The 27815-nt window shown below is 40.7% G+C and overlaps 1 protein-coding gene and 1 long non-coding RNA gene across 9 annotated transcripts; one reads left to right on the top strand and one right to left on the bottom strand.

Moving 5' to 3' along the window:
* The first annotated feature begins 169 nt into the window (after positions 1-169).
* casp8 (caspase 8, apoptosis-related cysteine peptidase) lies at positions 170-27775 on the top strand. Of its 8 annotated transcripts, none has more exons than XM_077535605.1 (13): positions 170-368; positions 8923-9041; positions 14056-14186; positions 14570-14748; positions 15219-15324; positions 15801-15930; positions 16338-16378; positions 16461-16506; positions 16596-16660; positions 23089-23200; positions 24242-24369; positions 24553-24938; positions 25475-27775. In XM_077535605.1, exons 2-13 carry the CDS (start codon positions 8981-8983, stop codon positions 25611-25613), a joined length of 1524 nt encoding a protein of 507 aa, XP_077391731.1. In that variant the 5' UTR covers positions 170-368; positions 8923-8980; the 3' UTR covers positions 25614-27775. The 8 variants fall into 8 exon arrangements, with proteins under 8 accessions (XP_077391731.1, XP_077391730.1, XP_077391733.1 ...); XM_077535604.1 differs by having other exon boundaries at positions 8920-9041; XM_077535607.1 differs by lacking the exon at positions 8923-9041 and having other exon boundaries at positions 171-368.
* LOC144028061 (uncharacterized) lies at positions 10812-12122 on the bottom strand. Its single transcript, XR_013285816.1, has 2 exons — positions 11550-12122; positions 10812-11087 (listed from the first exon to the last, which is right to left on the bottom strand). It is a non-coding gene; the product is annotated as an uncharacterized LOC144028061 (long non-coding RNA).
* Positions 27776-27815: the final 40 nt, after the last annotated feature.

The raw sequence follows: 27815 nt of genomic DNA, 5'->3' as shown, positions 1-27815 counted from the left end.
AATAAAAATAAAAAAATTATATGGATCCTGAAAAATAGTAATTAAATATCAGTAATATAAGATATTATCCAAACGGTAAAGAGAAAACTATAGTCGCTGACATTTATTGCTTAAACGAAACAGAACACTTCTTACCAGGTGGTGGTGGTAATGTACCTAAACGTATTTCCCGACCGCCATTAAAAACTGCCAGAAGAAGAAAAGTCTGGACTGCTGCGATAAACTTGCTGTGACTCATTGAGCTTGAGGCCTAATTTATCAGTAAACGAAAAGAGTTAACTTTTTCTACAGTAGCCGCTTTACTTTACGTATGACGAAGTGTGTTGGTTTCCTCCACTGGGCTTGAAGAAACAAACATCCCAACACCGGTAAGTTGTGACGGCTTTACAGTTTTACCTGAATAAAAGTGGGTTTCTTTCTAACATCATGCGGCGTTGACGTTACTTTTGTGACTGCGGTTAAGTTAGTTTTAGGTTGGATATTCGATATTTGACAGACATTCGCGTCGGGGAAAGCCGCTTCCAGGAAGCCGCCTCTAAGGTGCGGGAAAGCCGCCTCAACACGCTCCGCTCCGGGCCGACTCGACGCTCCGGGAGTTGTCGTGTGGAAAGCCGTTTAAGACGAGGATACGCTCCGGGTTACGACTTTTCTTTTTACGCAGTCAACCTGTTCGCCCTTTTCTAAGATTTACGGTAGACTGCGCGAAGGGGCGCTGGCACGGAGAACTACATCCGCTAGCATGGAGTACGACATCCTGTTTTCAAAATAAAAGATCAGTTTCCAAAAATAAAATAGAATTCAACACAGTTTAAAATGTTTTTTTTTTTGGTTTTTTTTACTATTACTATTATTTTTTTTTATTATTAACAGTTTAAAAAGGCTTCATTATTATTATTTTTTTATTATTAACAGTTTAAAAGATGCTTCACTATAACAGCACCAATTCACATTTCACTGGGAATGCACTCTTGTGGGGTGATATTGGGAAATAATATTGATATGTACAATATTAAGTTAATTTAAAACGAAGGAAAGGTTGAAATTGAGGAAAAAAGAAAGAGGTTTGTGTCAGACAGACATGTGGCATGACCTAGAAGCTAATAAGCTAAACTGCTAATATTTACAGAAAAAAATAATTAAAATGAAAAATCAAGAGGTGTGCATCATCTATCAGACATGCCACTATGATGCAGCAATGATTTGGGGTCAATAGGTCACATGACCTGGAAGCTATTGAGCTCAGATGCTCATTTTTGCATATAAAAATTCATAGAAAAAATTGAAAGATGCAAAATCGAAAAACAAGAGGCGTATCTTATGCGGGAGGCCCGGTACTACTATCCCACACTGATTTTGAGAAAATTGATCACATGACCTGGAAGCTATTGAGCTCAGATGCTAATTTTTACATTAAAAAATGAATAGAAAAAATTGAAAGACGTAAAATCGAAAAACAAGAGGCGTATCTCATGCGGCAGGCCTGGCACTACTATCCCACACTGATTTTGAGTCCACAGGTCACATGACCTAGAAGCTATTGAGCTCGGATGTTATTTTTTACATTAAAAAATTAATAGAAAAAATTGAAAAATGTAAAATCAAAAAACAAGAGGCGTATCTCATGCGGCAGCCCCGGCACTACTATCCCACACTGATTTTGAGAAAATTGGTCACATGACCTGGAAGCTATTGAGCTCGGTTGCTATTTTTTACATAAAAAAATTCATAGAAAAAATTGAAAGATGTAAAATCGAAAAACAAGAGGCGTATCTCATGCGGCAGGCCTGGCACTACTATCCCACACTGATTTTGAGTCCACAGGTCACATGACCTAGAAGCTATTGAGCTTGGATGCTATTTTTTACATTAAAAAATTAATAGAAAAAATTGAAAGATGTAAAATTGAAAAACAAGAGGCGTATCTCATGCGGCAGGCCCGGCACTACTATCCCACACTTATTTTGAGTCCACAGGTCACATGACCTAGAAGCTATTGAGCTCGGATGCTATTTTTTACATATAAAAATTCATAGAAAAAATTGAAAAACGTAAAATCGAAAAACAAGAGGCGTATCTCATGCGGCAGGCCTGGCACTACTATCCCACACTGATTTTGAGTCCACAGGATCATGACCTAGAAGCTATTGAGCTCGGATGCTATTTTTTACATTAAAAAATTAATAGAAAAAATTGAAAGATGTAAAATCGAAAAACAAGAGGCGTATCTCATGCGGCAGGCCTGGCACTACTATCCCACACTGATTTTGGGAAAATTGGTCACATGACCTGGAAGCTATTGAACTCAGATGCTAATTTTTACACAAAAAAATTCATAGGAAAAATTGAAAGATGTAAAATCGAAAAACAAGAGGCGTATCTCATGCAGCAGGCCCGGCACTACTATCCCACACTGATTTTGAGAAAATTGGTCACATGACCTGGAAGCTATTGAGCTCGGATGCTATTTTTTACATCAAAAAATTCATAGAAAAAATTGAAAGATATAAAATTGAAAAACAAGAGGCGTATTTCATGCGGCTGGCCTGGCACTACTATCCCACTCTAATTTTGAGTCCACAGGTCACATGACCTCGAAGCTATTGAGCTCGGATGCTATTTTTTTACACAAAAAAATTCATAGAAAAAATTGAAAGATGTAAAATCAAAAAACAAGAGGCGTATCTCATGTGGAAGGCCCGGCACTACTATCCCACACTGATTTTGAGAAAATTGGTCACATGACCTGGAAGCTATTGAGCTCAGATGCTAAGTTTTACACAAAAAAATTCATAGAAAAAATTGAAAGATGTAAAATCGAAAAACAAGAGGCGTATCTCATGCGGCAGGCCCGGCACTACTATCCCACACTGATTTTGAGTCCACAGGATCATGACCTAGAAGCTATTGAGCTCGGATGCTATTTTTTACATATAAAAATTCATAGAAAAAATTGAAAAAACGTAAAATCGAAAAACAAGAGGCGTATCTCATGCGGCAGGCCTGGCACTACTATCCCACACTGATTTTGAGTCCACAGGTCACATGACCTAGAAGCTATTGAGCTCGGATGCTATTTTTTACATTAAAAAATTAATAGAAAAAATTGAAAGATGTAAAATTGAAAAACAAGAGGCGTATCTCATGCGGCAGGCCCGGCACTACTATCCCACACTTATTTTGAGTCCACAGGTCACATGACCTAGAAGCTATTGAGCTCGGATGCTATTTTTTACATATAAAAATTCATAGAAAAAATTGAAAAACGTAAAATCGAAAAACAAGAGGCGTATCTCATGCGGCAGACCTGGCACTACTATCCCACACTGATTTTGAGTCCACAGGATCATGACCTAGAAGCTATTGAGCTCGGATGCTATTTTTTACATTAAAAAATTAATAGAAAAAATTGAAAGATGTAAAATCGAAAAACAAGAGGCGTATCTCATGCGGCAGGCCTGGCACTACTATCCCACACTGATTTTGGGAAAATTGGTCACATGACCTGGAAGCTATTGAGCTCAGATGCTAATTTTTACACAAAAAAATTCATAGAAAAAATTTAAAGATGTAAAATCGAAAAACAAGAGGCGTATCTCATGCAGCAGGCCCGGCACTTCTACCCCACACTGATTTTGAGAAAATTGGTCACATGACCTGGAAGCTATTGCGCTGAAATGCTCATTTTTTACATTAAAAAATTCATAGAAAAATTTGAAAGACGTAAAATCCAAAAACGTTAGGGTAGTGGCACTATGGAAGCAGAATTTCTTTGAAATTGGCATAATAAAGCTTTACATGTGGATTTTCTTTTTTGCCAGGTGTGCTGAGTGTGTCAAGCTCAATGGGTTTTTGTGAATGTCAACCTCTGAAAAAATCAGCATCCCCTTTTATTTTTAGACAATGAGTTGTCCTGATTGGTATGTTTTGTAAAAGTATATATACACATATTTCGCTCGTACTCATTGCACAATGTTGCTTTTATTGTCCAGTGAGGCTATCAAAAACAAATAAAACAAAATATAAAAGTACATATGTTTGGATAAGTCTAACGCCAATGAACATTTTTAGTGGTGGAATGTAAAAGAATGACTTAATTATCACATTTACAATTAGTTTACAAATTTTGTACAAAGTACCATATGTGGGATATTTGGGGGGGTTCCCGCAAGGGCTCGGTGGCACTTTATTTATAACTGAATGTTGTCATAGAGATACCTTCAGGCCTTGACTATAAACATACATGTCAAGTTTGGGATTTTTTGGAGCATGTACCGGGGAGTTATTAAGCATTTCCTTTTTCATTGCAAAACACAAAAATTGATGCCCCTCCCTCATCATATAGTATTTCGAAAAGTCAAGGTGTTTTCCCCTGTCGTTGGCTCAGGTCTTGACATGGTCCAGGACAAGTCTGAAGTCAGTCGGATGATACGTGTGGGAGAAGTGGGCAAAAGTCTTCCCCCTGTAAATGTCCAAAAATTGTCAAAAACGGGACATTCAAAAATTCGTAGCTCACTTCCTGTTCATTTTAGCATATGGGTCTAAGAGATGTTTTTGTAGGTCTTGGGCTTCTCATACACCGAAAAATTTAAGTATATCTTGCTTAAACGTACAACCGAGGCTGCTTCTTTAAAATTTTCTAGGGGGCGCTACTGAATCATTTTTGTAAAAATAGCACAATCCACGATAAAATATTTCTCATTTTGCCAGGTCAGATGTGTGTGCCAAGTTTCATGTGTTTCTGTTCCAGTTTAGGCCCTCAAAATTGGCATTGTTTTCTTGGCAAACAGCGCTTAGCCACGCCCACAGCGATTCGCGAAAACTCACAAACTTCGTGTTGTGACACCATGAAGGGCAAAACCCTCATCTGAGCAAATATGAAGTAGGTCCAGCTAACGTGCAGAAAAACGTTGAAGAAAAATTGTAAGAAAAAAAATTGCCAGTCGGTGGCGCTATCAGAAAGATGAACTCTAAGTTTGTAGATATTTTAAGGGCTGGACTCTCATATGTGTGAAATTTTGAGAAGATAGGATCATCTGGGTCAAATTAAAGCAGCTTTTGTTGTCACAAAAAATTATCTGACTTTGCGGCATCGAAGTGGCCACGCCCTTTGACAAAAAGTTACAATATTCAGTGTGGGGTATGATCAACATCTCAAGGCTTTTCTGACTAATTTTCAACTGGATTCCTTTAACGAGATTGGCACAGTAGCTAAAAACATAAAGTATTACATTTATTGTCACCACTAGGTGGCGCTATATGTATAACTGAATTTTATCATATATATGTTTTCAGGCCGTGACTATTAAGTTTCTTGAGAAGTTTGAGATTGTTTGGAGCTTGAACATGGGAGTTATTAAGCATTTGCTCTTTCTGGACAAATGAAAATTTAAAGGCAATTTTTGATGCCCCCGTCATTTAGTTTTACGAAAAGTCAAAATGTTTTGCCCAGTTGTTGTCTCAGGTCTTGATATATATATATATATATATATATAGATATATATATATATATATATATATATATATATATATATATATATATATATATATATATATATATATATATAATGTGTGTGTATATATATATACATATATATATATATATATATATATCTCAAGACCTGAGACAACAACTGGGCAAAACATTTTGACTTTTCGTAAAACTAAATGACGGGGGCGGGGCATCAAAAATTGCCTTTAAAATTTCATTTGTCCAGAAAGAGCAAATGCTTAATAACTCCCATGTTCAAGCTCCAAAAAATCTCAAACTTCTCAAGAAACTTAATAGTCACGGCCTGAAAACATATATATGATAAAATGTATATGTATATGTATAAAAGCAGTGTGGGATAGTAGTGCCAGGCCTGCCGCATGAGATACGCCTCTTGTTTTTCAATTTTACGTCTTTCAATTTTTTCTATGAATTTTTATGTGTAAAAATTAGCATCTGAGCTCAATAGCTTCCAGGTCATGTGACCAATTTTCTCAAAATCAGTTTGGGATAGTATGGCTGGGCCTCCCGTATGAGATACGCCTCTTGTTTTTCGATTTTACATCTTTCAATTTTTTCTATACATTTTTTTATGTAAAAAATAGCATCCGAGCGCAATAGCTTCTTGGTCATGTGACCTGTGGACTCAAAATCAGTGTAGGATAGTAGTGCCAGGCCTGCCGCATGAGATACGCCTCTTGTTTTTCGATTTTACGTCTTTCAATTTTTTCTATGAATTTTTATGTGTAAAAATTAGCAACCGAGCTCAATTGCTTCCAGGTCATGTGACCAATTTTCTCAAAATCAGTGTGGGATAGTATTGCCAGGCCTGCCGCATGAGATACGCCTCGTGTTTTTCGATTTTACATCTTTCAATTTTTTCTATTAATTTTTTAATGTAAAATTTAGCATCCGAGCTCAATAGCTTCCAGGTCATGTGACCAATTTTCTCAAAATCAGTGTGGGATAGTAGTGCCGGGCCAGCCGCATGAGATACGCCTCTTGTTTTTCGATTTTACATCTTTCAATTTTTTTGTATTAATTTTTTAATGTAAAAATTAGCATCCGCGCTCAATAGCTTCCAGGTCATGTGACCAATTTTCTCAAAATCAGTGTGGGATAGTATGGCTGGGCCTCCCGTATGAGATACGCCTCTTGTTTTTCGATTTTACATCTTTCATTTTTTTCTATGAATTTTTATATGTAAAAAATAGCATCCAAGCTCAATAGCTTCTAGGTCATGTGACCTGTGGACTCAAAATCAGTGTGGGATAGTAGTGCCAGGTCTGCCGCATGAGATACGCCTCTTGTTTTTCGATTTTACATCTTTCAATTTTTTCTATTCATTTTTTAATGTAAAAATTAGCATCTGAGCTCACAATAGCTTCCAGGTCATGTGATCAATTTTCTCAAAATCAGTGTGGGATTGTAGTGCCGGGCCTGCCGCATGAGATACGCCTCTTGTTTTTCGATTTTACGTCTTTCAATTTTTTCTATGAATTTTTTTATGTAAAAATTAGCATCTGAGCTCAATAGCTTCCAGGTCATGTGACCAATTTTCTCAAAATCAGTGTGGGATAGTATGGCTGGGCCTCCCGTATGAGATACGCCTCTTGTTTTTCGATTTTACATCTTTCATTTTTTTCTATGAATTTTTACATGTAAAAAATAGCATCCAAGCTCAATAGCTTCTAGGTCATGTGACCTGTGGACTCAAAATCAGTGTGGGATAGTAGTGCCAGGTCTGCCGCATGAGATACGCCTCTTGTTTTTCGATTTTACATCTTTCAATTTTTTCTATTCATTTTTTTATGTAAAAATTAGCATCTGAGCTCAATAGCTTCCAGGTCATGTGATCAATTTTCTCAAAATCAGTGTGGGATTGTAGTGCCGGGCCTGCCGCATGAGATACGCCTCTTGTTTTTCGATTTTACGTCTTTCAATTTTTTCTATGAATTTTTATGTGTAAAAATTAGCATCTGAGCTCAATAGCTTCCAGGTCATGTGACCAATTTTCTCAAAATCAGTGTGGGATAGTAGTGCCGGTTCCCCGGCATGAGATACGCCTCTTGTTTTTCGATTTTACGTCTTTCAATTTTTTTAAATTATTTTTTTAATGTAAAAATTAGTGTCTGAGCTCAATAGCTTCTAGGTCATGTGACCTGTGGACTCAAAATCAGTGTGGGATAGTAGTGCCGGGCCTGCCGCATGATATACGCCTCTTGTTTTTCGATTTGACATCTTTCATTTTTTTCTATGAATTTTTATATTTCAGAATTAGCATCTTAGCTCAGTAGCTTCCAGGTCATGTGACATATTTACCTCAAATCATTGCTGCATCATAGTGGTATATCTGATAGATGATGCATACCTCTTGTTTTTTCATTTTACACCTCCACTTATTTTTAATTATTTTTTTTCTGAAAAATATTAGCAGTTTAGCTTAATAGCTTCCAGGTAATGCGACCTATTGACTCCAAATTAGTACTGGCTCATAGTTGCATGTCTGCGTGATGACATATACCTCTTTTTTTCCTCAATTTCACCATTTTCGTCATTTTAAATTAACTTCATATTGTACATATGAATGTTATTTCTCAATATCACCCCACCAGAGTGCATTCCCAGTGAAACGTCTTTTAAACTTACAATAATAATAATAATAATAATAATAATAGTGAGAAAAAACATCTTTTAATCTTGAAAAGTGATCCTTTATTTTGAAAACAGTATGTGAAAAGTGATACTTTATTTTGAAAACAGGATGTCGTACTCCGTGCCAGCGTCCTTTCGCGCACACTACCGTAAATCCTAGAAAAGGGCAAACAGATTAAATGAAGTGCGGCTGGCTTGACTGCGTAAAAAGAAAAGGCGGCTAGTTTCAGTGCAGTAGCCCCCGGAGCGTATCCCCAAGACGCGGCGCTTTCCCCCGGAGGTATGGCGTTAGATTTGTGCCACAATTCCGTGCGTAACAAAACGGGTTTCGTACGTACAAAATGTGTTTCGTACGTACCAAAAATGTGTTTCGTACGTACAAAATGTGTTTCGTACGTACCAAAAATGTGTTTCGTACGTACAAAATGTGTTTTGTGCGTACAAAACAGTCCTCGCGCACGCTTGCTACGTCTCTCCTCAACACGTACGAAACTTTGATTTACGCTTGCGATGCAAGGGTAGAGGCGTAATATTTGTGCCACAATTCTTAACCAATCAGGAGTCGGACAAGAGAGCAAATCCTGATTGGCTGTTTAATATCCAATCAGGCAGAACTTTGACAACGTGTCGTCACGCCGCGTTGCATCATGGGCGCTTCTTCGATTTTTTGTTTTGTTTTGTTTACTAGCACTCGGTGCTTTCCTGTTTGTATTTTATCTGCATTTCTGCTGACTTTTATTTACTTAACAAAAGTTTTGTTATATTACGGGGTGAAGCAGCTCCCAACTGCTTTCCTGCTTTGCGGAAGACAAGTTTTAGCCCTCATGGGACCGTTGGATGACCGTTGGGGGGGACGCTAACTTCCGAATCGAAGACTACTTTCAACATTTTCATTACGGTAAGTAGCATAAAAGTAGCATCTTTTAACTTGGCCACTATCACACACAGGCTTCCAAGACAAACAAAATTGTATGTAATAGTTACATACACGACATTGGCAATGGATGTGCATAGTTATGATGAAGAAAAAAAAATCGCTACCCCCTTTCTTTATTTTCTTATGCATTTTTAGTGCCTAGTGCCACCAAATGTATATCGTGTAACTAACAGACAGAAAAAAACATAGAATGTCCAAAAGCACTGTTAACACAATGCCATAGTTACTGATTTAAGTACGTTAGTGATATTGATTAGTTATGAAAATCGTGGAAAATTACGAGATATCAGCTCTTGAATTCAATTCACGAGTTAATTTTGTTGTCATTACCTGTATACTTGTGCACATAAATGCCATCTCAAACAAATCACTAAAGCAGCCTTTTACCACCTAAAAGACTTCGACAGAAGGGTTGCATGCTCCATACCAGAAGAACCTGACTCATGCTTTTATTTACAGTAGACTTGATTATTGCAAAGGTCTTCTGACTGTTCTCCCTCAAAAGAGCATCATATTATAGCTGCAGAGGTTATGAAGTGGTTACCCTTAGTTGTACTAGACATTTAACATGAACAAGAAACTGTAGAAACATGGATGGTCACATTGTTTTCCCATAACTACATGAAGATGGATGGATATGATTGGTGATGGGACGGCGATGGATGGCTCCACAATAGCAGTCTACCATGCCTACTGTGTGTAAAACTTGAAATAAAAACTGCAAAGATGCACTGTAACTGAGGACGATTCATTTGATTTAAAAACAAAATGTACAGTTTGCTGTTTGTTGATCGATAATGCATCATTAAGTGTCAATTACAAATACAATGTGTAATATATTTTCATCTGTGGAACCTCTTGGGTCTTACATTCTCAAGACATCATCGTGAGTACAGTACTCTGAGGTCTTCTTGGTCAATGATGGGCAAATGTGCAGTGTGTGCACTTCCGCACTTTAATCTTGAAACCATAAATGTGTCATGTACTGCATTGGCACTGTACCTGCAATAGTATTTTGGTTATTGTTTACAGGTTGTTCCGAATACAGTGTGTGTGACACTTTTTATTTTTCTAATTGTCAATGATACTGTTTGCAAGACACATTTAAATAAGTTCAGTAAAAGTGTCGACAACTTACAGGAGAAAAAATATTTTAAAAATGTTTGATTTGGTATGCTGCAAAACAGGCCATTACAACTATTCGAACTTCAAATTATGATAGTCCAATGTTAATGTTGTCATTCTTCAGCAGCTCTTGATTTCTCTGCTGTCAAGCTCAAGCTTCACGTTCTGACTCTTCCTACAGACATTTTAATGACTAAGTCAGGGGTGGCGAGATCCGGTCCTCGAGGGCCGCAGTCCTGCTGGTTTTGGATATTTCCCTTCTTCAACACAGCTGATTCATGATCAGCTCATCAGCAAACTCTGCAGAAACCTGATAACGAGCATGTTAATTGGAATCAGCTGCACTTCGAGTAGGGAAATCTGCAAAACCTGCAGGACACCGGCCCTCGAGGACCGCAGTTTGCCACCCCTGGACTAAGTCAAATTGGTCTCATCAGCTGGCTCAAAAACGTCAGGAATTGGGGCTGCACAAAATTGGAAAATCATGCAATACGCGATTTTGCTGAATATAGCAATAGATATTACAATATTTAATATGGATCTAAAGAAATGACTGATAATGATTTTATTATCTAATGAACAAATGATATTTCTCATGCAGTAAAATGTATTCAGAGTTATTTAATTGTAATGACTTCAATAATGTTCAACTAGTGGATGGTGGTGCACATTTTAGCAAGTGGCTGACTGGTCAAATTCAGATAAAAGCATAAAATTCCATATGAAACTTATTGCATGTCTGTTACATGCATATTGCATGGGCCAATAGCACGATATCAATATTTTTTCCACTCCACTTCTTCTTCTGCTTCTCGTGGTGTTTTTGACACTTCTGTTGTGGTGTCATCAGGTGCATTCTGTGTCCTTTGTCATCTTTGTTGCCTGGTAATAAAAACAAAACCCAAGGTTAGCGCTCAGATTTTTAATTGTCTATCTGTTGTTATGGAAAAATGACAAGATCAACCATGTTTCTCACATTAGTAAAACAATTATTTTGGGCAAACATGTTTATTTCAACAGCTGCTAGTCATGGTGTATGGTTGTCTTGTAACCAAAATGAATTCAATTCTTACGTCAATAACTATGGCATTGGACTGCCAAACACAGTGCTCTTATGTATTCAATGTTTTCTATTATTCACGATATACCTTTAGTGGTACCAGGCACTAATTACTAAAGAAAAATGGATGGTCTAACATTTTCTTTTCTACTTCTTATACAACGCCAGTACGCCACTCATGATGGCATGCATTGTTTAAGATTGTAATGATAGTAGCACGATCAAAAGAGGACAAAACTATAGGATTTACTGACTTAAATACAGTACAGTATTTTGTAACTTACCATAATGAAAACGTAAGTAGCAGGTTAGCCTCTTCTCTTTTTTTTTTTCTTCTATTTTATGCCGTCATCCAACATCACCATGAGCGCTAAAACTTGTTTTCCCTCCTTCTTCCGCTAAGCAGGAAAGCAGTTAGGAGCTGATTCATCCCGTAACATAACAAAACTTCTATTAAGTAAATAAAAGTCAGCAGAAATACAGACAAAAATTGAAACAGGAAAGGACCGAGTTGTTGTTAAAAAAAAAAAAAAAAAAAATCGAAGAAGCGCCCATGATGCAACGCGGCGTGACGACACGTTGTCAAAGTTCTGCCTGATTGGATATTAAACAGCCAATCAGGATTTGCTCTCCTGTCCGACTCCTGATTGGTTAAGAATTGTGGCACAAATATTACGCCTCGAGCCTTGCATCGCAAGCGTAAATCAAAGTTTCGTACGTGTTGAGGAGAGACGAAGCAAGTAGTGATGGCAAAATGAAGCCCCGTAAAGCAGTGAAGCCCTGCAGTGAAATGCTTCACACACACGTAGGGGCTTCAAGATGATTCATTTCCTCGACTACGCCATCATGTGGACAGAAAAATGTATAACATGCTTGGTGCATGCAATAAAATGGTGGGGTGTAAATCATCCTCTAAATACAAAAGAATATATATTTGAAGAGTGTTTTAACATGAATTGTTCTGTGTTACTTTGTCTATGTTTGTGCTTATGCAACAAGTGAAAATGTGAAATAAGGAGGTAAAATAAAGTGCTTATTCATTTTTATTTAAAAACTATTTTTTCCGAAGTTTTTGGACTCAGGCGGTTTCTTTTTTTTGCCGAGAATTTCACCTGCTTTGGAAAAAAACTCTTTCACATGGTACTGATGAAGCAGGGGTGCATCGATATGAGATAGCAAGTTTGTATAGAATTGGACGCGTATATTTCTGTGATTCCCAGTACTGAAGGGGACTTTCAACTGTGAACAGAAAAATGTGAATTTTATGTGTTGTCACATTTTATTTTATTTTATTATTGGAATCTGTTAAAATAGTACCGTAATTACAGTGCATTACCTTCTGAGGTGAGATCTGCTCAAAGTGCTCCTAAACAAGGGAAAATCTCTTTCTTGCTGGTTCCATCGCAAAAAGAAGCTCGTCAAATCAAATGCCAAAAGCAAAAAAAGTAGCGCAAGAAGGGACCCGACACAAAAAGTGAAGGGGAATCCATAGCGTTTCTTTGCCGCTTTTATTTCGAACTACACTCAAACCTAGCGAATCATTTCCTGAATCAGTCACGTGGTACACCTGCTTCGTGGGGCTTCAAACGTCACCACGTACGTCATCAACACACGCATTGACACGCCGTTCATGAACCACTCATCTGCATTACTCGGCACACGCTTCAGGGATTCGACCCGAGAAGCACGTCACTAGAAGCAAGCGTGCGCGAGGACTGTTTTGTACGCACGAAACACATTTTGTAGGTACGAAACACATTTTTGGTACGTACGAAACACATTTTGTTACGCACGGAATTGTGGCACAAATCTAACTCCATACGGAGGTGGCATCGCGACCTGTCGAATATCGAATATCCAACCTAAAACTAACTTCACCGCAGTACTTTACTGTTGCTTAAGAGAAAATAAGTATGTGTTATTTTACGACCGAGAAAATAATTTGGGTTTTCCGCTTCTTTTTTTTTCGATGACGTCATGCTGGAGCCTACTCGACATGACACAGTAAAACAAGTCAATTAATTTATCAATACTGTATGTTATTTTGTTCATATTCTGCCGGTAACGCGCCACCTGAAAACTAAATACATGAACATCGATGAAAATAATGGCTCTGTTGTCATGCATCCATTCCACTTCTGGGAAACCCAGGGCCCACCAATGTTAGGCCCGCGGCCACCAGGTAGCCCTCAAGGACTACGAGAAGCCCACGGGCCTGTAAATGTAGCTCCCCACGAGTGAAGGAATATTGTGATTATTTGTAGACGTGACCTAATTACTGTGAGAAATCATTAACATGATCAGTGTCTTCATAACTAAATATAATTATTTATTAGTATTTATAATATAATAACATGATTAGAGAAAAATGTATTTCTGAAGTTTATGTCAAACTGGTAGGATTTTGTGCTAATCACTAGCCAAGACGGAGCTCTCGGTTTCAAAAAGGTTAATAACCCCTGTCATAACATCCAGGGTGTTACATGAAGATCTACATAAATAAAACAAGTATTTTCAAATCTGCATGACATACTATGTAGTAGTCAGAGGTAAGTATAGAGTAGCCAAATTTGTACTCAAGTAAGAGTACTATTACTTGTACACACCACAACAATGCCGCAAATTACAAACACGATTGGGCCACTTCAGTTATGGCAGCTTTGAATTATCATGACACCCCACTCGCCGCACCCCTTTATTTTGCATTTGAACTTCTTTCTTTTTTTTAGTGTCAAATCTAATCTTCACTTATGTTCTGTTTCCCCATTTCTCCTTCATAATGTCTGGAAGTGTACGTCCAGAGTGGGGTTGGAATGGAGAGGCGGAAGTTGATGGAAATCACAGAGGCCCTGGATTCCTCTGAAGTGGCCGCTCTCCGCTTCTTGTGCCGTGATGTTGTCTACTGGAGATATCTCGAAGGAGTGAGGATCACATATTTTATTCTCTACACTTTTTTTAATTGCAAATAAATCATTTCATTCAGTATATCCACTTAAAGGGGAAGTCAACCAAAAATGGTCTTTCTTTACAACATGTAAGCCCACGCTAGTCTAAACACGGCATTCTGATTAATATTGTGTTTGTAGAATATTAATTAAGTGGAAAAATCTACTTGCTGTTTGTTTACTTAAAATGACATGAGTTTGGTCATGTGACGTTCACAAGCTGAGCCGTCATTGGTTGTTAACCTGAGCCTTGATGAAATAACAAAACACACACTTGAACGAATCACAGCTGGAATGTAACCATATATATATATATATATATATATTTTTTTTTTACAAATTTTCCTTTACGTTTACAGGTCGAAGATGCCAAAGTTTTATTCAACAGATTAGAAGAAAAAGATCACCTGAACACAGAATTTCTTTATAATCTACTGCGCACAATTCAACGGCATGATCTCCTCAGCCTCTTAAAAACAAACAGACAGGGTGTGGAGGAAACGGATGCAAATCCTATAGCCACACTGTCAAACTACAGGTAAAAGCAGCAAGAATCGTGTATTTTCTTCTTAACTCATTCACTGCCAGTCATTATAGAAAATTTTTACATTTCCAATACTCACGTGATATTACATTCAATAATTATATATAAACCGAATCTACCAAATAACAGAATAGACTCCCTACTTTTTGTCCCGTCCCGTTCTTTTATAATTGACAGCAAAAAAATGTAGGTTTGCCAAAATACAGCCATTTCTCCCAGGGACTCTGAAACTGTGTTTATTTCCTATAAAATGGGGCAATAATGTCATCTACCGGTGGTTGGGCATCAGTAAAGTTGTTTCCAAGTTTGATATTTACAGTGGAGCATGCTCAGATTCGCCCCCATTTAGCACCGCTCTAAAAAATACAATTGACAAGTATACTTGTCAAAGGCAGTGAATGAGTTTTAATGACCTTGTGCTTGGAAATAATCCTATTTTCCAATCCTCCTTGCATTGTGACTAGGGTGATGCTGTACAATATATATGAAGAAACAACAAAAGAAATTTTCAAAAAGATTAAGTTTCTCTTGAACGACAAGGTTGGCAAGAGAAAAATGGATGAATGCAAGGTGAGAAGAACACCCAATCAAGTTTTCTCACGTCCTTCGAAATCATACATAAATAGAGGTATTTATGTTAGAATTTTATCATGTGTATTTCTTGTGCACTAAAAGCATAGTCAATTTGAAATGATTAGTTTTCAAAGTATAGGCACAGATTTTTATTGTGCACAGCATGCAGCTGACAGCTGACACGATATTGACCTAATATGTGGCAGTAGGGCAGTGTTCTTAACCTGGGTTTGATTGAACCCCAGGGTTTCAGTGGGTCAGTCTCAGGGGTCCGGTAGAGGTCAAAACACACACCCATCACGACTCAAATGTTACATGATCATGTATAACAGAACGTATGGTGTTCCACAGGGTTCAATTCTGGTGCCTCTCTTGTTTTCATTGTATCTGCTGCATGCTCGTTGCCTTCATGTGGGTGTGCTCACGCTTCACTCTAAACGCTTCATACCAAATTTGTTTTCTGCCAATTCCAGACGGTGCTGGACATCTTCGTGGAAATGGAAAAAGCGGGTTTACTGTCTCAATCAGATCTAGATGAGCTGTATTCGGTACTGACGGAAGTGGATCTACAACTGGCATCGATTGTCCAGCGATTTAAACAGGGTACGGGTGACTCGACATGTATTTTTATGTCGAAGAACCCGGCATGCCCACCCAGACAGTCTTTCGGGGAAAACCTAGATGATGTATCATTCTAAACACTGTTGAAAAAGTAGACCCAAATGCGAGTAGTCATATGAATACAATTATGATGATGGTAAAAATGGTAAAGGACTAAGCTCTTTGGACTGAACATTGCCAGACTCCAGTGTTTTCATTTGGACAATAGCAAAAAAGAAAAGAAAAGAAAATCTAGTGCCAGAGTGTCAGTCAATCTGACAGCGGGATCCAGCCTCACGCTGGATTTCGCCTGTCAAGAGTTTGATCCACATCAAACAAAAAGACATCGCAAGCATTGCACACTAAAATGAGTTGTTCTTTTCAAATTCATCAAATTGTTTTACTTGCAGGTGTATCTCTGCTGCCAGTAAATCACCCCGGTGATTTCCAGGTTTGTATTTGGATGTTTGTCTTTGCTTGTGAATGCCAAGGAGAAAATTAGTCAACCTACTAACTGTGATTTCTTCCTGTAGCATTACAACTCCCCTCTTGTGCCCAGATCTGTGACCCGACCCATCCGTATGTCTTTCTAACTGCATTACTCACAAGCCATGGCATTTTCAGAAACAGACAATTAATTATGACGTTTTGTTTTGTTGTTTCCTTAGATGGCGGTAGCCATTTTTCCTCAGATGCAGAAACAAACGACCAGCCTTCATCTCTGTCTGATCAGGTATCCATTCACACGTGCACTGGAAAATTAGCAAAATAAGTAATACTAAAAATAAAAGCAATTTATTTTGTCCATTAAAGGGATAGTTTGAATTTTTTTTTACATGAATCTCTATTTCATCCTCACCTCCAGTGTGTGCGATCAGCACTGACGCCGCCACCGGCGTGACGGCCCATGCTTTTATTTTTCATAGTCATGTTTCCTGTTTTATTTTGAGATTTTGATTCCCTTCTCACCCCAGGTCACTTGCCCTTCCTGCCGCTCCCTAATTACCGGTTCCCTCCCATGATTATCACCACCTGTCACCAATCAACCCAGACAATAAAAGCCACCTGCATTCTCCCCTCAGTGCCGAAGTGTCACACATCTCAGTGCATGGAAGCGTCCCACAGTCCTCGAGTCCTTGTTCCCGTTGCCTTGTTGTTTTGCCTTGTTGTTTTGCCTTGTTGTTTTGCCTTGTTGTTTTGCCTTGTTGTTTTGCCTTGTTTTTGTGCCTTGTTTTTGTGCCTTGTTTTTGTGCCTTTTCTTTGTGCCTTTTCTTTGTGCCTTTTCCTCCCCAGCGGAGCGGCCTAACCCCGGGTTTTCACTGGATGCGGTTGCGGTGCGGTTGCAGTGCGGTCCGGCGACGCAAGCAATTAGATTCCATTCATTCGAATGGTGCAGTTTACACCGCTTGCGGGTGCGTTGCGTGTCGACTGCGGAAGGCCTGCGGCGTGCCGCAAGCCTTCCGCAAGGATAGACCTATTTTCTATTTTTGCCGGACGCCGCAGCGGTAGGCCTCCGGCAAATGGCAAGCTAGCACAAAACACATCGAGCGGGACAGGAAGACCGAGGCAGTTTCAAAATAAATTTCCGGTTACCTTTCAGAATAAAACACTCGCCAGCTCCTATTTCGCAAGTTTTTCAGCAAAACGTGACGTGGGCGTCGCCGGGCCATGTGCTCATTCACGGTTTAGACACCAGCGAACATGGACGAGGAGAGGTTTATATTGGAGGTGGAAAACCACAAAATAATATATGACACGGCACATCCTTTTTATAAGGACTGTAATGTATTGTGAGTTTGATGTTCGCCATTGCTTGTTGTGCCCGTCTCGCTTGCCGTACTGAGCGGCAGCCGGACCCGGAAGACAGAAATAAAGAGTGGACCCGCACTGACCCGACTCTCGTTATTAATATACTTTACAAGGACAACCAAAAAAAGGATGCTGCATGGAATCTCATATCTTTCTGCTTCTCTGTTGAGCAGACTTTCTGTATGTTTGTCGTTGTGAAATGCCACATGATCGCGCGCGCGCGGTCCCGCGAGACACGTTGGGAAGTGGGCGGCGACGGAGCTGCCGGACCGCAGCTGTGCGGAGCCGGTGTGGATTGACAAAAAAATTGACCCGTCCGGAGCACGCAGTCAAGACGCACCGCACCGCAACCGCACCGCAACCGCATCCAGTGAAAACCCGGGGTTAGTTACCCCTTGTGCCTTGAGCCTTTTTTCCTCCCTAGCGCCTTTAGTTGTCCCCTGTACCTTTTGCCTGTTTTTTCCTCCCCAGTGGAGCGTTTTTAGTTCTCCACTTTTTGACTTCCCTTTCTCCTCTCAGTTTGAGAGGAGACAGCTGCTGACCGGAAATAAACCTGTTGCCTTGGTGGCCTACCTTTATCCTGCGTCTGAGTCCTACCTCTCCTTGTCGTGTCAGTACACTTCGGCCAGCATGGACCCAGCAGGGAAGGTCGAGGCTACGCTGCAGAGCCATGAGGTCCGGCTTGCCAACCAGGAAAAGGTTCAGCAAGCCGTGATTTCGGAGCTGTCGAGCCAGGTCCACGAACTGGTGAGCCAAACGCGGCATCGAGCTCCAGCCCCCACCGGACAGCTACCCCTCCCCGAACTCTCCGTCCCGACCACGTCATTCACCGGGGTAGGATTGAGACTGGCCTCCCCAGAACGATACTCCGGTGAACCTGGACATTGTCAGACTTTTCTCACGGAGTGTGACATCCATTTTGAACACTCACCACAGGCATTTTCCACAGCTCGGTCCCGGGTAGCCTTCATGGTGTCCCACCTGACTGGACGGGCCAAAGCCTGGGCAACCGCAGAATGGGCCAGGGGCTCCTCGGTCTGCCAAAATGTACAGGATTTTCAAGCCGCCTTGCGCCAAGTCTTTGATCCCGACAACAATGACCGAGAGAAGGCACGGGCATTGAGCCGGCTCCAACAAGGCAAAGAACCCGTCAGCGATTACGCAATCCGCTTTCGCACCTTGGCCACAAACAGTGGCTGGAACTCCACAGCATTACAGGACCACTTTCTGAAAGGACTCTCACCCGCCATACAAGAACTCCTGATTCCCGTGGATCTTCCAACCGACTTGGATGCTCTGATCTCCCTAGCGATTCGCGCTGATCATCGCCGACGAGAGTTGACCAAGTCCAGCGGGCACCATAGAAGGGTGGAACCAACCCCCTTTTCACCGGCAATGGAAACAGAAATGCCACAGCTCATCTTGCCTCCCCGACCAGCGCCAAGGGAAGTGCGTAACGTCGAGGAGGAACCCATGCAGCTTGGTCGGGCCCAGTTGACCACCAAGGAGCGACAGCGTCGCCGGCAAGAAGGCCGCTGCTACTACTGTGGTGAACTTGGTCATCTGGTGGGAACTTGCACCGTGAAAAGAGGTTCACCGGTGAGTTTCCCGCCACCCCGACCTGCTAAGACAAAAATAATCACGCAAGCCCAGATACGCCACCATGCTATGACCATTGACATGCCAGCCCTCATTGACTCCGGTTCCGACGAGAGCCTCATGGACTGGGGTCTCGTAAAACAGTTACGAGCCACCACCGAACCCCTTCCCCTAACCTTCCAGGCCCGAGCGCTTAATGGCAAGGAACTCTTTTACATCACCCACATCACCGAACCCCTGGAGGTTCGAATTGGACAACACATCGAGAATCTCCGTTTCCATATAATCCAAGATTCATCACCCACTTTGGTTCTGGGACACCCTTGGCTGCGTCTACACAACCCCAGAATAGACTGGAACTCCGGAAACGTACTGGAATGGGGAAAAGACTGTTTGGATCACGTCTTGGACCAATCAGCTACCAGTGCATCCTCAGCCGCAGTCAACCAGGTGACTCTTGAGCCTCTCGCCCCTGAACCTCGCCTGCTGCAGCCTCGTCCCCCTGAACCTCGCCTGCTGCAGCCTCAAGCCCCCAAGCCTGGCCGGGCGCAGCACGAAGACCCTGAGCCATGCCAAGTCTCTGCATCACGTCACGCCAAGTCTCTGCATCACGTCACGTCAAGTCACTACATCACGCCGTCCAAGCCAAGGCCGTCCAAGCCAAGGCCGTCCACGCCAAGGCCGTCCACGCCAAGGCCGTCCACGCCAAGGCCGTCCACGCCAAGGCCGTCCACGCCAAGGCCGTCCAAGCCAAGGCCGTCCAAGCCAAGGCCGTCCACGCCAAGGCCGTCCACGCCAAGGCCGTCCACGCCAAGGCCGTCCACGCCAAGGCCGTCCAAGCCAAGGCCGTCCAAGCCAAAGTCTACCACACCACGCCAGGTCGGCCAAGCCTGCCACGCCTCGCCAAGTCTGCCACGCCTGCCACGCCTCGTCAAGTCTGCCAAGCCTGCCACGCCAAGTCTGCCATGCCCGCCAAGCCAGCCACGCCTCGTCAAGTCTGCCAAGCCTGCCACGCCAAGTCTGCCACGCCTCGCCAAGTCTGCCAAGTCTGCCAGGTCATGTTTCCTGTTTTATTTTGATTCCCGTCTCACCCCAGGTCACTTGCCCTTTCTGCCGCTCCCTAATTACCGGTTCCCTCCCATGATTATCATCACCTGTCACCAATCAACCCAGACAATAAAAGCCACCTGCATTCTCCCCTCAGTGGCGAAGTGTCACACATCTCAGTGCATGGAAGCGTCCCACAGTCCTCGAGTCCTTGTTCCCGTTGCCTTGTTTTTGTGCCTTTTCCTCCCCAGCGGAGCGGCCTTAGTTACCCCTTGTGCCTTGAACCTTTTTTCCTCCCTAGCGGAGCGCTTTTTGTTGTCCCCTGTCCCTTTTGCCTGTTTTTTCCTCCCCAGTGGAGCGTTTTTAGTTCTCCACTTTTTGATTCCCCTTTCTCCTCTCAGGTTGAGAGGAGACGGCTGTTGGCCGGAAATAAACCTGTTGCCGTTGTGGCCTACCTTTATCCTGCGTCTGAGTCCTACCTTTCCTCGTCGTGTCACTTACCCTTGACAGGGTTCTGTGAGACGAGTTCTGGTCCGGTGTTGGACGAGAGGAAAGTAGTCCGGCGAGTTGACTGGGGTCACTTAAATAAAATAATTCTTCGAAAAACAATTTGTGTTGAAAAGAGTGATACATTTGCATCACAATACTCCTTTCTGAAAAAAGTCAGACGCCATTACCGGCAGGCACTACTTTTCTGTTCGTTCGTATCACTGCGCGGCGCCCCGCATGCAGCTGATAGACGCGCACTAATCTACAAGTTGTTTGTCTTCTCGAAGGCAGAAAGCGCACGGATCAGCTGTCTGCAGCGCGTCGATCAGCTGTCTACAGGGCGACATGCATTGATACGAACGAACAGAAAAGTAGTGCCCGGGAGTAATGGCGTCTGACTTTTTTTTTAGGAGGGAGTTTTGTGTGCAAATGTATCACACTTTTGAACACAAATTGTTTTTAGAAGAAAAACGCTTTATTTAGGTGACCCCAGCCGGACTATTTTCTTCTTGTCCAACACCGGACCAGAACTCATCTCACAGAACGCTATCAAGGGTAAGTCAGTGCTGATCGCACACACTGGAGGTGAGGATGAAATAGAAATTCATGTCAAAAAATACGAAATATCCCTTTAAGTGGCAAAAAAAAAAACAGCCAATAGAACTACTGAAGTTTCTTAAAATAAGAACCTGTATGTCAACCATTTGAGGCTTAGTTTGAGTTACAAGCTACTAGTGTTTTACTGTCAGTATGTCTTAATCTTATATGACTGAAAATGTAACTCCTAATTTTTACATTATTTAATTTATGTCAAATTATTCTGATGCCAAAAATTACTACCCAACTGGTCTGAATTTTTTTTAGGCGGATGCTGATTCTATTTCTAATATTTAGAAGAAAAAAAATCCAATAAACAAATAATCATCTGATTAATTTCTAAACTATATAGAATGAATGGCTTCTTTTTAGGTTTCTTCATGATTTCACCAGCAAAGACATGAATTACAGGCAGAATGTAAAATGCGGAAAAGCTCCTTGAGATGCAACATCTCGTTAGTGAGGGGGTCCCACACAAATAAAATTCAACAAGACAAACATAAAGACACACCAGACATAAAATACAGCACTAAATAAGTAAAATTTAAAAAATGAAAAAGAAAAAATAACAACAAAGCACTTAACAGAGATGACTTTAATCTCAACAGAAAAAAAAGTAATTATTTCAGAATAATGCAATAAAAAAATATATCTGTATAAAAATACAGTGTGACAATACATTATTAAAATCTTTGACATGTTTTTAAATGATTAAACAAAATATGGGTGAGTTGTCGCCATTTTGTCTAGTTCTAAAATCTCGTGTTGCTAATCTCAAATCTAAAATGATGCATCGCTGCCATCTGTTGGCGGTTGTGCTGCATTAAAATTCTTTTGAAGCTTGAGATTCACTATGGAGAGCTGCATCAGACTTTGCTACACTGCTCCCCAAGAAAAAAAAAAACATAATTGGTGTGTACTGTATACCCATCACATCAGTGGCAGTGAACATTTGGATTCCATTTGCCAAGTAATGACCATGAAAGAGTTGATTGTCTGGCCAGCAAAGCTTCTGCTGCTATCCTCAAATTGCTGTGTGCTCCTTCCGGCCCCTTCGAGCCTCACGTCCTCTGGACTCGCCCACTTGACCTACTTGGTTTAATGACAGTTATACACTTGTAAAGTTTCATATCAATTTAATCAAAAGGGATCCACAACACCAAAATTTTCCACAGCATTCATTGCATTCAACACTGCAGTTTCATAGGTGCACTCTTTTATTAAACAAAACTGCTACCTGTCTTTTGAGGCAATAATGACTGATAAATGATCTGGTTATCACAATAAAGGCCTTAACATTCAAGAAATTGTCAATCGCTCTTATCTTGTCATCAGCAGCTATTTCCTCTATTTCTGATGGCCGCACCTAAGCTTCGATGCCAGTAAAATAAGGTTTTGAAGCTATATCGTCCTCAAAGTAGTCTCTTTTTTTTTTTTTTAGAAAATGTTTGAAAAAAAGTCACAACGGTTAAAGTACAATAAGATGTTTTCACCAACAATAAGATACATTCATTAGGTAAGACCTTTTATTTTGCAGTGTGCAACGACATCTGAAACGTCATTCATCCATTGATTTTAAAGATCATCTTAATTATTAATATTTTGTGTGTTGTGCCGCAGACAGAGTACTATGACATGAGTCACATCCCTCGTGGTCTGTGCGTGATCATCAGCAATGAGGAATTTTTGGGACCGGAGCTGAAAAAAAGGGGAGGAACTCAGGCAGACGAGAGTGCGTATTTACTGTCAGACATTAATATTACCTCTACCTATGTTGTAAGAATGTTATTTATTTATTTATTTTTGTTTACAGTGTATTAATTGTGGTGAATTTACTGGGGGCGGTCAGTTACTACGTTTTCACAGATGTACCCTGTGAATTGTGTGTGACTAATTTTCCACCCATTTCCATTCTATTGAGGATAATGTCCTAATTTCCGAGCAACCAGTCTCTTGATTTTCAATATTATCTGATTCAATATGGCCAAAATATTAGGAGTCAAACGTCATATTGGTGAATTCAACATGTAAAAAATAGTAATATATAGGGGTGTGAATTGCCTAGTACCTGACGATTCGATTCGTATCACGATTCACAGGTCACGATTCTATTCGATACCGATTAATCCCGATACGAATTTACAAGTCGATTGTTGCGATTTTTTTCATTCAAATTTAGAAAATACTAATCAGTAAGCTTGTAGAGTGTAAGATTTATATGAAAATGTATTATTTATTTATCTGAAATTTCAGTCTTATAGAGGTTGTAATCTGTTTCATGTTTGAACAGCATTAAAATAAAATATTAAGGCTTAATGTTCCGTTCATATAACATTCTTCCATGCTCAAGGTGTGAATCCTAAAAAAAAAATTAAAAAAAAAATAAAAAAATCGATTCTGCAGTTTATTGAATCGATTCGAGAATCGCGCGATGTAGTATCGCGATATATCGCCGAATCGATTTTTTTTAACACCCCTAGTAATATATTTTTTTTTTTAAACCAAATCATCTCAGTCTATTTGTATTTTTTTTTAATCCATAAAAGCACAATTACTGGAAAAATATATTTAGCACAAGGTTATGCTATTAAATTATCTTGTTTAATTGTTACTTTGAAAGCATATTGACTGTTTGCTGTCATTTATTTTGTGTTGATCTTTTTTTTTATGTCGATTAGGGGCAGATATCACAAGTTTTACTTCTTTCTGCCCCCTTTCATTTCTTTTTTTCTTTGACCCAACAAGTCAAAACATTTTTTTTTCTATTCCACAGAGGCTCTTGACTCACTGTTCACCAAATTTGGCTTTAATGTGATTGTCCATCGCAACTTGACTGCAGAAGGGATAAGAAAGGAGCTAAATGGTGTTGCTACAAGAGATTTTTCAGAGGATGATGCTCTGGTGAGCAAGTGGTAATGCATGGTGACAATTTATGCTGAATCCAAAAAAAAATGTTGGTGGAGCTTTTTTTTTGTTTGTTTTGTGTGTTTGTATCTTGTATTCAGGTGTGATGTCAAGATGAGCACAAATGGAATAATTGTCACCCGAATAAAAAGTGCCCTGTGCATTTTCTTTTATTTTTAGGTTGTGTGTGTGCTCTCCCATGGCGAAAGTGGTTGCGTCTACGGGACCGATGAGAAAAAGGTGCCCCTCCGAGAACTGACGCAGCCCTTTACAAGTGGATCCGCCCGCACCTTGGCAGATAAACCCAAATTGTTCTTCATCCAAGCGTGTCAGGGAGGAGGCTTTCAAACAGGGGCCTTGCCATGCCCCCCAAATCCGAGAGGGCTGGACAAGGACAGTCAAATGGAAGCGGATGCGGGTCCCATCCAAAACGCGACGGTGCCCTCGGATGCCGACTTCCTGCTCGGCATGGCCACTGTGCCGGAATGCAAGTCGTTTCGAAACACCAACACGGGTTCCATCTACATTCAGGAGCTGTGCAAGCAGCTCAGACGATCTGCTGAGAGGTGAAATTACAGGATTTAACTATGTTGTTTAACATGTCCCTTATTAGTTGTAATTAGGGATAGACCGATAATCGGCCGGGCCGATTTTCGGTGCCGATATTTGGCATTTTGACAAATATCGGCATCGGCCATTTTTTTAATCTGAAGGCCGATAAAGCTCACTGAGCAGGGAATACTTGCGAACGTAGCGAATTTGGGGTTTTCATCAGGATTTGTAAGATGTTCGCAGTCAGTTTTTATTTGTCGTAAACACATTTGGAACATATTCACACAATTTTTCACGGCGAAAATCTTTTTGAAACGTTTTTCCGAACCCTAATAAAAAACCCAAATGAGCTACATTCGCATGAATTTGTTACTCTGTGAGAAATTATATATAGTTTAAAAGAATCCCCCCATTTTACTGCAAATGAATATCGGCTTGAAATATCGGTTATCGGCCTACTTGACTACAAATAATCTGTATCGGTATCGGCCTTGGAAAAACCACATCGGTCTATCACTAGTTGTAATGCGATGTGTTTTGATGTTTGCAGCACACGGGAGGAAGATATTCTCGCTGCCCTGACACGTGTGAACAGGGAGGTCAGCAAAGGAGTCTATCTCAATCACAAGCAAATGCCTGAGCCCAAATACACCCTTAGAAAGACACTGATCCTAAAGTTTGTTTATTAGGGCCAAGTGAAACGCTCCTAAAGTGCCTGACTTCCAAGAAGACTGCATTGTATGTATCATTCTGGTCATCAGATGATGCACTGATGCTGATGTTTACAAAAATATGAAGAAAAAAAAAAGAGCTCATATGAAATTTTCTTTTGAAAATGTGTCAAATCATACCGGTGGCATTGGAAAAGATGATATTTGTCACTCAATGTAAAAGACTTTTCCATAAATCAGCGGAGAACAAGAATATTTGCTATGATATGCTGTATTCATTGCCATTCATTTATATGAGAGAGCTTGGTTAAAAACCACTTATTCCTCACAAGGGTCGGGGGGTTGCTGGAGCCAATCCCAGCCGGCTTCGGGCAGCAAGCGGGGTACACCCTGAACTGGTTGCCAGCCAATCGCAGTAGATAAAATTTCATTTAACACAATAACATTGTGAACAAAGCTGTTCTTCCTTATGCATATGATTTGCCGATATGTCAAGTTGACGTAGTATAGCACCAACTACTGCAGAGGAGGTCTTACTCAAAGTCAGATTTTCTTTCTCTCCTTTAAATATCAGTGACCGGTATCGGCAGCCTACCAGAGTACCCAATACCATCCCTACCACTTTACATAAGTCCAGGGTAGGCAGGATACACCCTGGACTGGTTGCCAACCAATCGCAGGGCACACAGAGACGAACAACCATCCACGCTCACAAGCACACCTAGGGACAATTTGGAGCGCCCAATTAACCTGCCATGCATGTCTTTGGAATGTGGAATGTGAGGAGACCGGAGTACCCGGAGAAAACCGACGCGGGCACGGGGAGAACATGCAAACTCCACCCAGGAAGGCCGGAGCCTGGACTCGAACCCGAGTCCTCAGAACTGGGAGGCGGACATGCTAACCAGTCATCCACCGTGCTGCCACTTGACATAAGTGTTATATAGAAATTATAGCTCCATTCAAAGAGGTGTGAAATTAAGTGGAAGACATTAAGAAAATGGATGAGTGGGTGGATGGAATTTTATCTATCAAAAGTAATAAAGATTAATAAAGATACTGAAAGAGTGAATACTCATACTCGTATCGGTCAGGAAAAAGTGGTATCAAGTATAGCTAAATGGCATCATGCCCATAATTGGATCAAAATAAAGAACAGATCAAGGATGAAACAGCTGTGTTGTATTCCGCATTCTGCGGTGATAAAATGAAGGCACACCGGCACCCAGACTGTAGTGACCCCCTGGAGAATCTTGTTTATGGATTTCACTTCCGCCTTCACCATCAAATTCAAAGCATTTTTTAGAAAAGAAATCACATTGCTTTCAGTTACTGTCGCCACCTTTGGACATGCAGTTTAGGAGGCGCTCCTCACACTGTGAGTGAGCTGAATGTACCTGCTCAAGTCAGCATTTGTGGATGGGAAGGAAATCTCCAACCACGCCACCTTCATTTGCATGAGTGCACAAAAACAGTTTCTTCAATCAACCAAACCAACAATGCCCATGTCCCTCCATTTCTAGAATGGGCCAGTAACTGAATTTAAACTACAAACAGACAACAACAAACAGAAAATATATGTAATTTGCACAACTTTTTGTATTGCACAATGAATATTGATTAAACAGTGTTTTTACTCATCATATCTGTTTTTCAGTGGTACTGTACTATATTTTTGCATGTTAGTTTTATTTTTTTGTACCTAGTACCAAAACATATTCTTTATATTTGTAGCATAACCGGCATTCTTATAGCTGCAGCCACAAGACCAGTGATGGGAAAATTCCGTTTCCTTGGAATGCTGTAGAAGTGATCCCTTCAAAATGTAAACACTTTTAGAGATTTATAGAAATAAACTGTTGATACTTACCTTTCCTACCTTTAATGATAATAATTGCTGGTGAAATCAATGTGATCAGTGTTATAATCAAGTTAATTCAATATTTCACAAAATATGAATCAAACCTGAATTGGCTGAGAACCAATCCAGAGTGTACCCCGCTATTGCCCGAAGCCAGCTGGGATAGGCTCCAGCACCCCCGCGACCCTTGTGTGAACCTTCAGAGGCAAACTGTTTTGTTTTGTTTTTGTGTTTATACCGTTGTCGGTATGCGAAAGGGATCGTGTTGTCCGGCAATGAATTGGACTTTATTGGAATTAAATTGTTTTTGACCACACGACGAACATGGGTTTTGTTTTTTGAGGCAACGACACGAAGAG

The sequence above is a fragment of the Festucalex cinctus genome, chromosome 1 (genome assembly GCF_051991245.1).
Source record: "Festucalex cinctus isolate MCC-2025b chromosome 1, RoL_Fcin_1.0, whole genome shotgun sequence".
NCBI lineage: Eukaryota > Metazoa > Chordata > Actinopteri > Syngnathiformes > Syngnathidae > Festucalex > Festucalex cinctus.
Note: the sequence above shows the minus strand (reverse complement) of the source record. Positions and strands in the feature narration are given on the sequence as shown.